General features: G+C 49.4%; 1 protein-coding gene across 1 annotated transcript in view; it reads left to right on the forward strand.

Annotated features, from left to right (window-relative positions):
* Positions 1 to 11599: 11599 nt before the first annotated feature.
* Positions 11600 to 15078, forward strand: part of LIM2 (lens intrinsic membrane protein 2) — a 5330-nt gene continuing 1851 nt past the window's right edge. Inside the window, exons 1-3 of the mRNA XM_015421558.1 lie at positions 11600 to 11774; positions 13389 to 13538; positions 14341 to 14475. Coding sequence (XP_015277044.1) covers positions 11600 to 11774; positions 13389 to 13538; positions 14341 to 14475 — 460 coding nt within the window. The remainder of the gene's footprint in view (positions 11775 to 13388; positions 13539 to 14340; positions 14476 to 15078) is intronic.

A 15078-nucleotide genomic window follows, 5' to 3' on the forward strand; every position in this document is an offset into this window, starting at 1 on the left:
GAGCAAAAATTCTACTTTGTGAGCTCTGGGCATTAAAGTTGTGAGTGAGCGCTTTGGCTACCCCGCCGCCTGCTGTCACAATTGGTACCACCCCAGGAATTCTGTGCGACGTGGTTTATATGCATGTCTAGATCAGCCCTTAAGAGGAATCTTTTGGAAGTCACCATTGGTGCTGGGCTAGTAGCTTAAAAACTTCGAAAAGAAGTAAATTTTAGATCATGCTCTTTTTGGGCCGGGGAGTGAGGAAAATATCCTTGTGTTTGTATTGTAGAGGGGCTGGGTTATTTTGACTGCCTAAGAGAAATCTCTGTTGGTTTGAAGTTCAGTTTATATAATCTTTTCAAGTACACTAAAGGTTATGTGTGTGGGTTTCGTTTCCTTGGGCTTAATCTTTTGTTTCCTTGGAGCCATATGGGCCAAACAGATGTAGAAAGTGGCGTTCTAAATATATGGTTCTCTTGTTTTTTATTGCTTACCACAATAAAGAGGAAGTTGGCAGTTACTTTGGAACAAAGCGGTGTATGGCTGTGTTTATCCGAGAGTGTCTGGCTGGAGTTCTTGTTTTGTGTTTTTTTTTCTTTTTGAATGGAATAATAAAGTCAAGAGATTCCAAATCCAGAGATTAAATTTTGGGAGTCAATACAAATGAACAGAAAGGAACTTGCTTCTTTCGAACAATCAATGTTTGTTGAAACCAGCAAAGAAAAAAGAGAAACCAGTTTGGTGTAGTGGTTAGGAGCCTGGACTCTAATAGAACCGGGTTTACTTCCCCACGCCTTCACGTGCAGCTGCTTGTGTGACCCTGGGACAGTCACAAGTTCTATCAGAGTTGTTCTATCAAGTGCAGTCCTTGAAAGAGCTCCCTGAGCCCCTACGTACCTCACAGGGTGTCTGCTGTGGGGATGGGAAAGGAAAGGAGATTGTAAGCCTCTTTGAGACTCTGAGTGAAGGGTGGGGTATAAATCCAATCTCTTCTCTTCATATGTTAGAGCGGAACTGCTGGATCTGACCCATGGTCTGCCCTTGAAATCCTGTTTCAAACACCCACCAGATACCACTGGAAGGCCTACAAGTGGAGGCCAGAGCCCACCCTGTAATCGACTCCAGCATTTGTATTGAGAGGTATACTGCCACTGAACATGGGGGTTCCATTTAGGCATCCTGGCAGGTAGCTGTTGCTAGCCTTTTCTTTTTTTTGCCGTCAAGTCACAGCTAACTTATGGCAGCTCCATAGGCATTCCAAGGCAAGAGCCAGAGGTGTTTTGTCACTGCCTGCCTCAGAGGTGTTTTGTCATAGCCTAGGTTCCCTAGGGCAGGGCTAGTCAGCCCTATCCTCCATGAATTTTTGAATCCTCTTCAGCTGGTGGTAGGGAGTTCCACAGGCCATACGCTGTATGAAGAAGTGCTTTCTTTGCCGCCTCATGAAACTACTACCGGTTTACTTCATTTCATGCCCTATATAGAAAGAGGGTTCCTATACAAGCAGTCCGGGAAAGCTACGGTGGCTCAAGTGGTTAAGACGCTGAACTGCAGGCTGTGGAAGGCCGGTAGTTCAGCAGTTCGAGACCCGAGTGTGCCGCATGACGGAGTGAGCTCCCATCTCTAGTTCCAGCTCCTGCCAACCTAGCAGTTCGAAAGCAAGAAATTGCAAGTAGATAAATAGGTACCACTTCGGTGGGAAGGGAACAGCGTTCGTGCGCCTTGGTGTTTAGTCATGCTGGCCACATGACCACGGAAATGTCTTCGGACAGCGCTGGCTCTTCGGCTTTGAAACGGAGATGAGCACCACAACCCTAGAGTTGGATTCGACTGGCTTTCGAGCAAGGGAAACCTTTACCTTTTCCTTTTATACAAGCAGTCCACTTGAAAAACCAAGTGGTTTGAATCATGAGCCGTACACATAACCCGAACAATTAAGAAGAAGAGATTGGATTTATACCCTGCCCTTCACTACTTGAAGGAGTCTCAGAGCGGCTTACAATCGCCTTTCCCTTCCCTTCCCCACAACGGACACCCTGTGAGGTAGGTGGGGCTGAGAGAGCTCTCTCGAGAACTGCCCTTGAGAGAACAGCTGTGAAAGAACTTGTGACTGACCCAACGTCACACCAGCAACTGCACGTAGAGGAGTAGGGAATCAAGCCTGGTTCTCCCAGATTAGAGTCCGCGCTCCTAAACCACTACACCAAACTGGCAATTAAAATCCAGAGTATAGATACAAGCAGCAATGTATGTGGGATTAGGGAGAGAAGACTCAACGATTACAAAAAAAAAGACACAAGAATCGGTGACAGTCTCCAAACCAGCGAGCCCACGTCACAATAAATTGCATTCAGTTTCACAAAATTATCTTAAATCTTCTCGGCTGCTGCGGGCAAAGACAGCAACCTTATCTTGGATTTGTTGGGATCAAAGAAACGAAGGGGAGAGGCTGGCCTGCGACTCTGAGCTCCTTGGAAGACGGGTGGATTAAAGTGCAATAAATAAAGTGGCAGCCCGATCCACTCGTCGTTTAGGGCATGATGGGAAATTCTCTCAATCTGCGCAGCCTGTAAGAGTTTTAAAGTGGAGGACAGGAGGGGTTGCGGACTTAATTGTGTTAGATTAAAGGGCTGATGTGGCAGGACAGGGAGACTGATGTTTACGGGTTGGCCTGGAGCCAGTTGCTCTCCGTCAGTCCTACCTTGCATAGTTGTTGTGAGGACGTACACATGAAGTTGCGTTTTACTGAATCAGACCCCCTTGGTCCATCAAGGTCTACTCAGACTGGTGGGAGCTCTCCAGGGTCTCAGGCAGTATTCCCTCTAAGCTGAGTTAGTGTGAGCTAGCTCACAGTTTTTTTAGCCTCCGGCTGTTCACACTTTGTTGTCTTAGCTCAGAAATGACGGCTCCAGAGCAAACTAATTTACACGGTAGCCAAATCACTCACAACGTTAATGGCCAGCAGCTCACAAAGTAGAATTTTTGCTCACAGGACTCCACAGCTTAGAGGGAGCATTGGTCTCAGGTCGAGTTTTTCACCTAGTGCTTTCAGTTGATGGTTGGAAGGACGATTAATGATATTTCTTTTTTCTTCTTTTTTTAAACATTTTTAATTGTTTTTATAAAGAAAAGGAAAAATAGACATTACATATGACACATACTTACAAATTCCAAGTTTCTACATATAGCAATTAAGACACTAACAGTTTCATGTCCAACCACACATCATACATCCCTGTTGCTATACCATAAGTTTATCCATTATCTTCTATAGATACAACCATTTATGGTAAATTTGCTTAGCTGGGAGAATATCTTTCTTCACCATATAGTCTAACATTGGGGCCCAGATCCTGACAAATTTAGTGTAAGTAGGAGTATTACTGTTATTCGCTCTCAGCAAGGAGTCTAATTTTCGCCATAACAAATTGATCCCATATTTTCTCCTGCCACGCTGAGATTGTCGGCGGGGAGGGGGATTTCCAAGCTGCTGATATTTCTGAGATGGGTACATCCAAAACATTTTCTCCGATAAAAAAAGCCTGTCCTAGAAATGGATGATAGTAGTCTGATCCCGAGAACGCCAAGTTGGCTCACCCCTATCTTTTGGTCTTTCTTTCCTAAGATCTTTACCACACCACCACCCCCATATGTACTATCTTACTGTCCCAGGTTACTGTAGAGCTTTTTTGTTTGCAAGGTTGAATATTATTCCTACCATGATTTTACAGGGCAGATTTTTGAACAGGCCCTATTCTGACAGAATCTGCTCTTGTGGCCTTAGTAGGATAGGTGCATCCTTCCGTGCCCTGGTTGAACGCAGGTTCTTTGAGAATATTGGGGATTCCGCACTAGACCGTCAACCCTGTCCCCGAACTTACATTCTACACTACACTCGCATTCACCCCTGTAATTATCTCAGGGTACTTTTTGTTTCCACATTAAATCGAGGTCACCCCGGTTTTGCCCCACACTTGTCCTGGAAAAAATGGATGCTGTTATAACCAGGGATACATGCAAGGTATTGTGTCGTGAGTTGAACTCTAATAAAACCAGGGATGAGATCCAAGTGCGGAAAGGACCAAGGGGGATCATTAAGCCTTTAATCAATCAACCGTCCCCCTACACTCTGGAAACCCTGGCTCTCTTGCTCAGCGATAAGGATCCTAAGTTTACTCTAGCCAGGGGTCATTTCGTAGAAAAAGAGGCGCAGGAACTCATTAGCATAACTTATTTGCATATGCCACACCCCCTGACATCACCGGAAGGGTGTCAGAAGGCAACACCCACCGCTCAGGCTCCACTGGACAGTTTTGGATGGCTAGCTATTGGGGGGAGGGGGAAACGTGCAGATCTGTCCTCACAGAGGAGGGAGAGCTTGTACCTGAATAAAACTTGGCCTTAAAGGTGCCACTGGACTGTTTTGGGTTGGGGGGGGGGCTCTGCAGCTTACCTGCCTGCTTCTTGCTCTGACTGAGGGGTGCTGGGAGCAGGGGGTGAGGCTTGTTGCATGTGCCCACCCCCTGGGATCTTTACTGCCGGAGCTCTGCTCCTGTGCGCTCCCCCAGGAAATGACCCCTGACTCTAGCAACTGCAAAATTTGTCTCAGTCCTTTTAGCTCTTGCATAAAAAAAATAAGCAAGCATCTTCTGCTGCTCAAGATCTGTGAATCAATGAGCTTCTAGGGGGATAAAAGGAAGGATTCCGGGTATTGAACCTGGGACCTTCTCCATACCAAGCAGATGCTCCACTACTGAGCCCCAGCCCCTCAAATAAATTTATGGTGCAGCCTCATTTGGAAGACTGTGTACAGTTCTGGTCACCGCACCTCAAAAAAGATAGCATTGGAAACGGTGCAGCAAAGGGCAACTGAAATGATGAAGGGGATGGAACATCTTCCCTATGAAGAAAGGTTAAAGAGGTTAGGGCTCTTTAGCTTGGAGAAACACAACTGAGGGGTGACATGACAGAGGTTTATGTGTGCAATAGAGAAGGGAGAGAAAGACGTACTTTTCTCCCTTTCTCACAATACAAGAACACACCAGTAGTCCGTGAAATTAATAAGCAGTGGGTTTAGAACAGATACAAGAAGGTCCTTCACCCACAGAGTGATTAACGCATGGAATTTACTGCCACAGGAAGTGGTGGCAGCTACAAGTGTAGACAGCTTCAAGAGGGAACTGGAGCAGAGATTCGTGAGTGGCTATTAGCCACAAGTTACCGGCAGTACACTATGTCTGGCTCAGTGATGTTCTGTGTTCTTGGGGAGCAACAGTGGGGAGGGCTTCTGGAGTTTTGACCTTGCTGGTGGACCTCCTGATGGCTCCCTGGTTTTGGCCACTGTGTGACACAGAGTGATGGACTGGGTGGGACATTGGCCTGATCCAACATGGCTTCTCTTAGGTTCTTAAATAAATTAAAGGAAGCTAGAACCATGCACCCTGGGTTCCTTGGAGTGAGGTGGGATATAAATGTAGATGGAATGACTGGTGCTGGGCAATGCTCCCTCTAAGCTATGGAGACTTGTGAGCAAAAATTCAACTTTGTGAGCTACTGGCATTAAAGTAGCGAGCGAGCGATTTGGCTGCTGCATCAATCAGTTTGCTCTGGAGCCGTCCTTCCTGAGCTGAGACAAAAATGTGTGAGCCGGAGGCTAAAAAATTGTGAGCCAGCTCACACTGACTCATCTTAGAGGGAACACTGGTGCTGGGTGCAAAACTCACGCGCACATATCATTTGAAGTTGTACTAAGCCGCTAAGGTTTGAGCCCTTTTTTCTTCCTCTGTGTTCATGAAGCCTGATCCACTGACCCCCTCTTGTGGCTGCACGCAAGAACAGAACCCTTTGATGCTTCAGGTTTAAAAATAAGTTGGGGCTCTTGTTTTCAGAAGCTTTGTGGCCTTTCAGCACCTCCATTCTGACCTTATGACTGCACTTTTTTTAACCAGCCAAGGGGCCAGGGAGCATTGACCCACTGGTCACCCGCTGTCATGTGCTGGTGGGTTTGGGTGGGGGGGAACCGGCTGGAACAAGAAGCTGTGGTTTGAAGACAAGAACGTTGAAGAAACCCTTTCTTATTGTAAAGGCAGGGCCGTTGAACACACTGCTTGGGGACATCTCCTAGGACCTAGGATCTCTTCCCAGGCGATCTTAAGTGAACAACTGGCATTCACGGGCAGGATTGCCAACTTTTGAAACGGCCCCCCTAGCTGTCCCTGTATCAGAAGTGACGGTCGTGTTCTGAAACTGATCTGCTCATTGAATACCCACAAGCCGGTTCGAGCTGCAATCCTAAACACGTTTACTAGGAATTAAATGCCCTTGAGCTCAATGGGAAGAAGTCCTGAAGAAATGTGTTCAGGATTTCACTCAGTTTGGTGTAGTGGTTAGGAGCACGGACTGTAATCTGGGAGAACCGGGTTTGATTCCCCACTCCTCCACGTGCAGCTGCTGGTGTCACCTTGGGTCAGTCACAAGTTCTTTCAGAGCTGTTCTCTCAAGAACTACTCTCTCAGCCCCACCTACCTCACAGGGTGTCTGTTGTGGGGAGGGGAAGGGGAAGGGATTGTAAGACGCTCTGAGACTCCTTTGGGTAGTGAAGGGTGGGGTATAAATCCAATCTCCTCTCCTTCAGTTCTGCTGTTGGCATGCATAGTCTGGCTGGCTGTTTGTAAGCTCTTTGGGGCAGGCACTTGGTGTTCTTCTGGGGGGGACAGGGGGACCTTTGTACCCTGTTGGTACAATGCCAGTAAGTATTAAGTGAGTATCCCTCCCTTTCCTCCGAGGGCCTCAGGGTGGCATAGAGGAGCCACAGAACAGTAGATGCTGGGGACTGAACCTGGGCCTTTCTGCTTGCTGTGTGAACATTGTGCTACTGAGCCATCCCACTTTTATCCTACAACATCCCTATGAGGTAGACCTGGCTGAGAGGTAGTCACCCAGGGAATGTAATGAACCTGAGCATGAATTCGAACTTGGGTCCAGCATTCTGATCTTTTTAACTGCACATGCCAGGGATTGGCTTTGGGATCTTTTGTACGCAAAGCAGATATTCTGATGCTGAGGTAGGGCATGAAGATGTCTTATGCTGAATCAGACCCTTGGTCTATCAAATTCAATCACTCAAACCAGCAGCAGCTCTTGAGGTCCGTCCCCTCCCGCCCGTACCTCCTGCCTGATCCTAGGGATTGAACTTGGGACGCAAAGCGGATGTGCTACTCCTGAGCCACACACCTTTAAAGAAGAAGCTGAGATCCTTGATCTATCAAGATCAGCATATGGGCCACTCTGAGTAGCAGCGGCCGGCCATACAGGTTCTCAGGCTGAGGCCTTTCACATCACCTACTGCCAGATCTTTCAACTGGAGATACCGGGGATTGAACCTGGGACCTTCTCCATGCCAAGCAGAGGCTCTAACCCTGACCCACAGCCCTTTGAGGAAGTCAGAGCTTTGGTCTATCTGTTGGGGTTAATTGGTGCCGTTAGTCCAGTTCCCACGAGTCAGCGGAGTGCTTCAGTAAAGCTACAACCGCAGCAGCGTCACTTCACCAGGTTACTCAGCTTACCAAGCTACACAGAGCCACATCGCAAGTTTAGAAGAGAAATACTTCTCTCTTTATTTGAGAAGTACACTTTTGGATAGGAAAGAGTAGGGACAGGATAGGGTACTAACTTACAAGCTAAGGATGGAAGGAGATGGCGAGAGGGCTGTCTGCCTCATGGTGCCAAGAGAGGACAGCATGTCTTCCCTCTTGGGGTGTGCAGGGAGAAGGGAGAGCTTCGTCCGAGGGAGAGAACGGAAGGAAGGAAATTGTCCCTGGGGACAGAATCTACATTTCAAAGGGGACAGTGGCAGAAGAGTAAACGCAGGAAGGAAAGGTCAGTGTGCCCATCTAGCTATCTAGTCTCTCTTGCCACTTGCTTCTGGAGGTCTGAGAGGGGGGATGGCACCTTCACTTCCAACATTATCAAGGTCAATGTTGGCTACACAGATCTTGGGGAATCTTCCCCTGAGTCTTGTAATTGGAGATGCCGGGGATTGAACCTGGGACCCTCTGCGTGGCAAGCGGATGCTCTGCCACCGAGCCACAGCCTCTCCCGCCGTTCTACTCTGTCACCCTGCCGATAGGCCCTTGGCTGTGAAAGTCTGCTGTCTTGCAGAGCTCTTCTTAAGCACAACGAACGGGCAACCACGCAGCCAGGTTGCTTCGATTCACTTTCTTTATGCGATCCGAGGGAGTTAGTCCGGGGGGGGGGAGTGATCCCTGCTATCCCCGATGCCCGCCTAGAGGCCCAGGCTCGGCTCCACAGCTGGAGAGTCAGCGTGTTTCATTCACAATACCGGAGGCGGTTTGCTGTCGGTGCAAATTCTGCCTTCTGGAACGGTCGGCCACTGTGCTCCCCCCGCCCCGTCACTCTCTCCTATAACTCTCTGTTAGGGATGGAGAAGTTTAGGCAGAGTCAGCAAAACATCAGGGGCTGTTTGGAAGAGGGTCGGACAGGGGTCAGCTCAGCCAAGAGGAGAGACGGGCAGGGAAAGAAAACGGGATACACAGGTAAGCGTGGATTGACAGACAGGTACCGAGGGATGGGTAATCGGGGACCGGGGGATGGACCAGGAGTCTCCAAACAGCATGCATCACGATACAAATGTCAGAGCTTTGCAGTCCCAATGATGGCGCTTGGCTCTCCCAACAAACCTCCTCTCCTCTGCCGCCGATGGCCAGGAGCCAGCTGAACCCTTGGCACAGAGCCCATGGCTCACAGTTTTGATGGACCAACTCCGTGGGTATCAGCCGAGCCCAGGATGACTTGGGGGGGGGGCAGGGTTGCATCTTTCTTCACGCTTCATTTTGTCCACGTTCTTTTCGATTGCATTTCCCTTTTCTTTGTGAGCTGCTTCGGGCTCCCTTTGAGCGGCGAAGCGGGATAAGAAACACGTTAACTGACAGTGCCGTCAGAGTTTCAGGCTAGGATCTCCGAGTGCGATTCTCCATGGGCTTTTCCCTCCGTTGTTTTACCAGACCCACCTTGGAACAGAAATTCCCCTCTGCGTTGCATGCTGCTTTCACTTCCTTTGAGCCAGTTTGGTGTAGTGGTTAAGTGCGTGGACTCTAATCTGGGAGAGCCGGGTTTGATTCCCCACTCCTCGACTCGCAGCTGCTGGATGACCTTGGGCAAGCCATAGTTCTGATAAGAGCTGTTCTTGAAAAAGAGCAGTTTCTGTCAGAGCTCTCTCAGCCCTACGTACCTCATGGGGTGTCTGTTGTGGGGAGGGGAAGGGAGAGGAGTTTGTAAGCCAGTCTGAGACTCCGAGTGACTAGGCAGGGTATAAATCCAATCTCTTCTTCTTCTTCTTTCTATCACCTGCTAGAGAGCCAGTTTGGTGTAGTGGTTAAGTGTGCAGACTCTAATCTGGGAGAACCGGGTTTGATTCCCCACTCCTCCACTTGTACCTGGCTGGATGACCTTGGGCAAGCCGTAGCTCTGGCACAGCTGTTCTTGAAAAAGAGCAGTTGTGTCAGAGTTCTCTCAGCCCCACCCACCTCACAGGGTGTCTGTTGTGGGGAGGGGAAGGGAAAGGAGTCTGTAAGCCAGTCTGAGACTCCGAGTGACGGGCGGGGTATAAATCCAATCTCTTCTTCTTTGACCATTGGGTTTATGGTACCCTCTACACTGCATGCCACTTTCGCTTTCTTTGATCACCAGGTTTTACAGTACCTTGGGTGACTCTGCAGTCAGTATGGCGTTGGCCCAGGGTATCTGAATGTGGTTGTGAGCTGCTTCGGGCTCACCTTTTCCTCCCAGTTGAGAAAATGTGGAGCAAATGCTAGATGCAGAATATTTATTTATTTATCAGATTCAGCCGAAGCCAGCTCAGGGCGGCTTATATAAACGCATAAAAACACATCAGTAACAATGGAAACAATCCTAAAATCGCCTAAAAAACAGTCCAACCTTATCAGGTGCTTTAAACATTAAGTGATACTTACTTGTATGTATATACGTATGCCAGTATAGGCTTGTCAAATGTACTGTAAAAGTGATACTTACAGTAACCATATTATTAAACAATGGCGGCCATCAGTCGGTGAGGTCTTCTAGTGATTGGCCCATAGATCTAATCCTGACACGGAGCGTGGCTGTTTGCCTCGAAGCAAAATAACGCGCGGCTGACTGATCACACATCCCGTCGAGGTCCTGTGGTGCAGGCTGTTGTTAGTGGCTCCAGGGGACCGGGTTCTCTACCTTTCAACGATTGGTGGCGGCTCCTTAGTTGAAAGAATTGCCCAGAGTTGCAGGTTGGACTCCCCACTGCCCTGGCAGCTCTCTGTCTGACCTTGGGCCAGTCGCTCTCGGCCCAAGCTACCTTACAGGGTCGTTGGGGATAAAACGCAGGAGGAGGGAATGATGTTTTTCGCTTGTTTTTAAGCTGGCTTTTAAACTATTACTGTAAGCTGCCTTGAACCGCAAGGAAAGGCAGAGTATAAATGTTTTAAGAAACAAATAGGCCCAGTTCCCCGTCTACATTGGCGTGCCACTTTCGCTTTGATTGATTGTCAGATTTTATGGCAGCGTCCAGACTGCAGGCAGCTTTCCCTTCCTTTGATCTCTCGGTTTTATGGTACCGTCTGCATAGATTTATGGCCGTTTCATGGCCCTTCAGGGGTGAGTCTGCAGTCGGTAGGGTGTTGGCCCCGGGGTATTTCAAAGTGGTTTTGAGCCGCATCTTTCCTGTTCCAGTGTGGGTCTGGTAAAACAGCGGAGCAAATGCTAGATGCAGATTGGGCCATAAGCTGATTTGGGTACCCATTGGGGTAAAAAGTGGGGAATAGATTGATGATTCCCCCGTGGTACACTGGTGCGCAACAGTTGTGATTCCCCCCAAGCTGTCCTTGAGTGACTTGTCCAGGGAATTGGCCCTGGCAACCCCCCCCCCCTAGGGTTCCCAAGTCAAATCTTCTTACTGGCGGGGGAGCCTTGCCGGGCTCTGGGAGCCGTTCTTCGATGTGCGCTCGCGCGCCGCCAGCACGTCACCAGAAGTGACGCGCGACGTCGATCACGTTGAAGGCGTGGCCCCGATCGTCGATCTGGTGCAATTCCGCAGGGCCTGTAAGACGGAGCTCTTCCACCAGGCTTTTGATTAGGGGCCGCCGCCACCACCCCACCCCCCGCTGTATACCATCAATGTGGGGGGGTGAGGGCCCTAGGAGGCTAGGAGGAACATCTGTGGAACATCTGTTTAACATCTTTTACGCTATGCCTACCAAGGGATGTTTGGTATGTGGTTTGTCCTCTCTGATATCTTAGTATGGACGCTGTGTAGTCTGAGCACTTTATTGTCTGATTGGGTTTTAAATTGTATACTATGTTTTTAAATTGTACTATAGTATTTGATGTTTTTATGAGCAAGTTTTTGCCATGTAAGCCGCCCTGAGCCCTACGGGGGAGGGCGGGATATAAATTTAACAAATAAATAAATAAAATAAATAAATATAAAGCGTTACACCCCCCGCCTAGTGTGCTGAAATCCCTAATGGTGTGCCCAGAGAGTAACCGTCACCCTTATGTCTAACCTCCTTGCTTCTGCCAGCAGGTGCTTTCTCAGAAGTAGACCAAGATGTACAGCTTCATGGGCGGGGGGCTGTTCTGTGCCTCGGTGGGGAACGTCCTCCTGGTGATTTCGACGGTCACCGACTACTGGATGCAGTACCGGCTGGCTGGGACCTTTTCCCACCAGGGACTCTGGAGATACTGTGTGTCTGGGAAATGCTACATGCAGGTGGAGAGCATCGGTAAGAGACCACTTGGAGCAGGAACCTTCGGGGGGGGGGGCTGTTTGTGTGCGGGCCTGTGTGCAAATTCTGTAGCTCGGTCGGACGGGTAGACGGACCCTTGAGCCTGCCTGGAAGTTGCGTTTTCTCTGCCGGCAATCCCAAAAGTGAAGGGGCTGGGCTTGGGTAGGGTTGCTTCATGAGAAGGGAATGAACTCTGCACATGGTTAGAGGCACTTGTTGCCAATGCTCCCTCTAAGCTGTGAGCAAAAAATTCTACTTTGTGAGCAGGTGATTCAGCTGCTGAAGAATTAGTTTGCTCTGGAGCCAGCCTTCCTGAGCTAAGACAAAAATGTGTGAGCCGGAGGCTAAAAAAAATGTGAGCTAGCTCACACAGTAACTCAGCTTAGAGGAAGCACTGCACATTACTCTCATTAAGGCACTCGAGGACGCTGCTGGGCCACAGGCCCGTAGCCAGGATCTTGTGGCTGGGGGGGCGGGCTGCCATTATTTGGGATAATGAAGGGAGTTGGCACAAGCCCCTCGCCTCCGCTCCTGCAAGATTGAAAGGGCCCTTCAGCTGATCAGCGGGGAACACTGTGGCCTACCGGTCAGCTGGAGGGCCCTTTAAATCTTGAAGATGGGAGGGAGAGGGGTGTGCACCACCCCCTGCTTCTTCTCAAAAGCATTTAAAGGATCCCTCTAAATGCTTTTGGGAAGAAGCACGGGGCCTTTAAGAAGGGGGGCCCTTTAAGGAAGGGATTGAAGCCCCCAATAGCCCCACAGTAGCTATGGGTCAGTTGGGCCTTATGGTATCGACAGGTTGCTGCTGTTATTGTTAGCCAGGTTCAGGGGTCATTTCGTAGAAAAAGAGGTGCAGGAGCTCATTAGCATAACTCATTAGCATAACATATTTGCATATGCCACGCCCCCGGACCTCACCAGAAGTGTGTCAGAAGGCAACACCCACCGCTCAGGCTCCACCGAACTGTTTTGGATTGCTAGCTATTGGGGGGAGACGTGCAGATCTGTCCTCGCAGAGGAGGGAGAGCTTGTACTTGGTCTTAAAGGCGCCACAGGACTGTTTTGGGCCGGGGGACCGGGGGGAGCTCTGCAACTTACCTGCTTCTTGCTCTGACTGAGGGCTGCTGGGAGCAGGGGGTGGGGCTTGTTGCATGTGCCCGCCCCCTGGGCTCTTTACTGCCAGAGCGCCGCTCCTGTGAGCTCCTGCAGGAAATGACCTCTGGCCAGGTTGCATTTTCATTATTACGAGCCAGTTCAGCCACACTTGGTGGGGATCAAGAATAAGAACCCAGAATCAGGCTCTGCAGACCAGGAATAAACTTGCTACTTAGGGGGTAACCAGGGACAGGGATCGACAGGGATTGATTTCCACCTCTCCCATCAGCGGGTGGCCGCCATTCGGTCCTGAGGTTAAAAAGTCACATATTTGCAATGAGTGCAAAACCAGCCAGCCACCAGCCACAGGGATGCCACTGGATGGGAAAGGGCCAATACAACCCATTCCTGTCCATCTCAGCCAACATTTAGCTCAAAAACAAAAATGTTAGGTCAAAGGCTTTCCTGCCTTGGTGTTGCCTATATGTGAACTGCTCTCAGTCTTGTTTCCCGTAGCCTATTGGAACGCCACCCGGGCCTTCATGATCCTATCCGCCCTCTCTTGCTTCGCGGGGATCATCACAGGCATCCTCTCCTTCGCCCAGTTCTCCACCTTTCAGCGCTTCAACAGATCTTTCGCTGCCGGCATCTTGTTTTTTGCTTCCAGTAAGTACCCTTTTTCTAGCATTCACAAAGCTGGGCACCTTAAACCATTGGGCACTACAGACTGGAGAGCCAGTTTGGTGTGGTGGTTTAGGAGCGCGGACTCTAACCTGGGAGAACCGGGTTTGATTCCCCACTCCTCCACATGCAGCTGCTGGTGTGACCTTGGGTCAGTCACAAGTTCTCTCAGAGCTGTTCTCTCAGGAGCAGTCCGAGAGAGAGCTCTCTCAGCCCCATCTACATTACAAGGGAAGGGGAGGGGAAGGGATGGAGATTGTAAGCCACTCCGAGACTCCTTTGGGTAGTGAAGGGCGGGGTATAAATCCAATCCCCTCCTCTTCCTCCTCCTCCTTTTCTTATTCTTCCTCTTCTTCTTCCACATAAACACGCATAGGACTGGGCAGGCAGTAACCCACTGGGGAGAGTGAGAGGTTAATTCCAGGCTCATTTGCTTCCCTTCTTGCAAGCACGGACTACCCATTTAGAGCACATGTGCTGTAGTGGTTAGTGTCGGTCTAGGATCTGGGAGACTCAGGTTCGAATCTCCATTTTGCCATGGAAGCGCGCAGAGTGGCTTTGAGCCAGTTGTGTCCTCTCTGCCAACCTACCTCGCAGGGTTGTTGTGTGGATAAAACGGAGGAGAGGAGAATAACGTAAGCTGCTTTGGCTCCCCACTGGGGAAGGTGGAGGAAGTAATGTGAATATACACATCCAGGAGTCTTCTCTTTGCTGCGTAACGTGGAGGCCGGTATTCACGCAAGCACCACGCGGATGATACTTCCTTCCTCTTCCCTCCCCTCCTCAGCACTGTTTGTCCTCCTGGCAATGGGGATTTACACGGGAGTCAGCGTCAACTTCCTGGGCAAGCGCTTTGGCGAGTGGCGCTTCTCCTGGTCCTACATCCTGGGCTGGGTCGCCCTCCTGATGACCTTCTTTGCAGGTATCTCAACTTCCTTTCCCTCCACGCAGCCCAAAGGAAGGACATTGGTGGCAGCTCTCTTCCGTGGCTTGGACCCCAGGGGGAGGTGCCCTTGCCTCCGGCCAAACTCATGCCTGAGACCTTGGAGAGCAGCTGCCAGTCTGAGTAGATAATACTGACTTTGATGGACCCAGGGCCTGATTGGGGCCTGGGCAGGACAGGGACCTCGGTAGGGATGCCATTCCGCCAATGCGGGTGGGATTCCCCCCTGATTTTGGGACCCCCAATTAGAGATGTGAAGGCCTGGAAAAAAAATGGAAAAATTCGGGAAAAAAGTCTTTTTGTTTTTTTCTGAAAAATTGGAAAAATTGAAAAAAGAAAAAAAATTGATTATGGAATAAAATATTTTAAGACAAGGTGTTCAAATATTTTCCAAATCATTTCTAAAACATATATACATAATACATGGAATCAGATTGATCTAATTTCTGTGCACTGAGGACAAGCAAGTCCTAGGTTACAAACTGAACCCTCCAATGCAAGAACAAGATACATTTCTTTCTTTAGGAGGTGCGATTGTCAGAAGAAAATAAAAAAGTTTCAGTTTTGTTTTTGCATGTGGGT

This window comes from Gekko japonicus, unplaced genomic scaffold (genome assembly GCF_001447785.1).
Source record: "Gekko japonicus isolate JY-2015 unplaced genomic scaffold, Gekko_japonicus_V1.1 scaffold1371, whole genome shotgun sequence".
NCBI classification, from domain to species: domain Eukaryota; kingdom Metazoa; phylum Chordata; class Lepidosauria; order Squamata; family Gekkonidae; genus Gekko; species Gekko japonicus.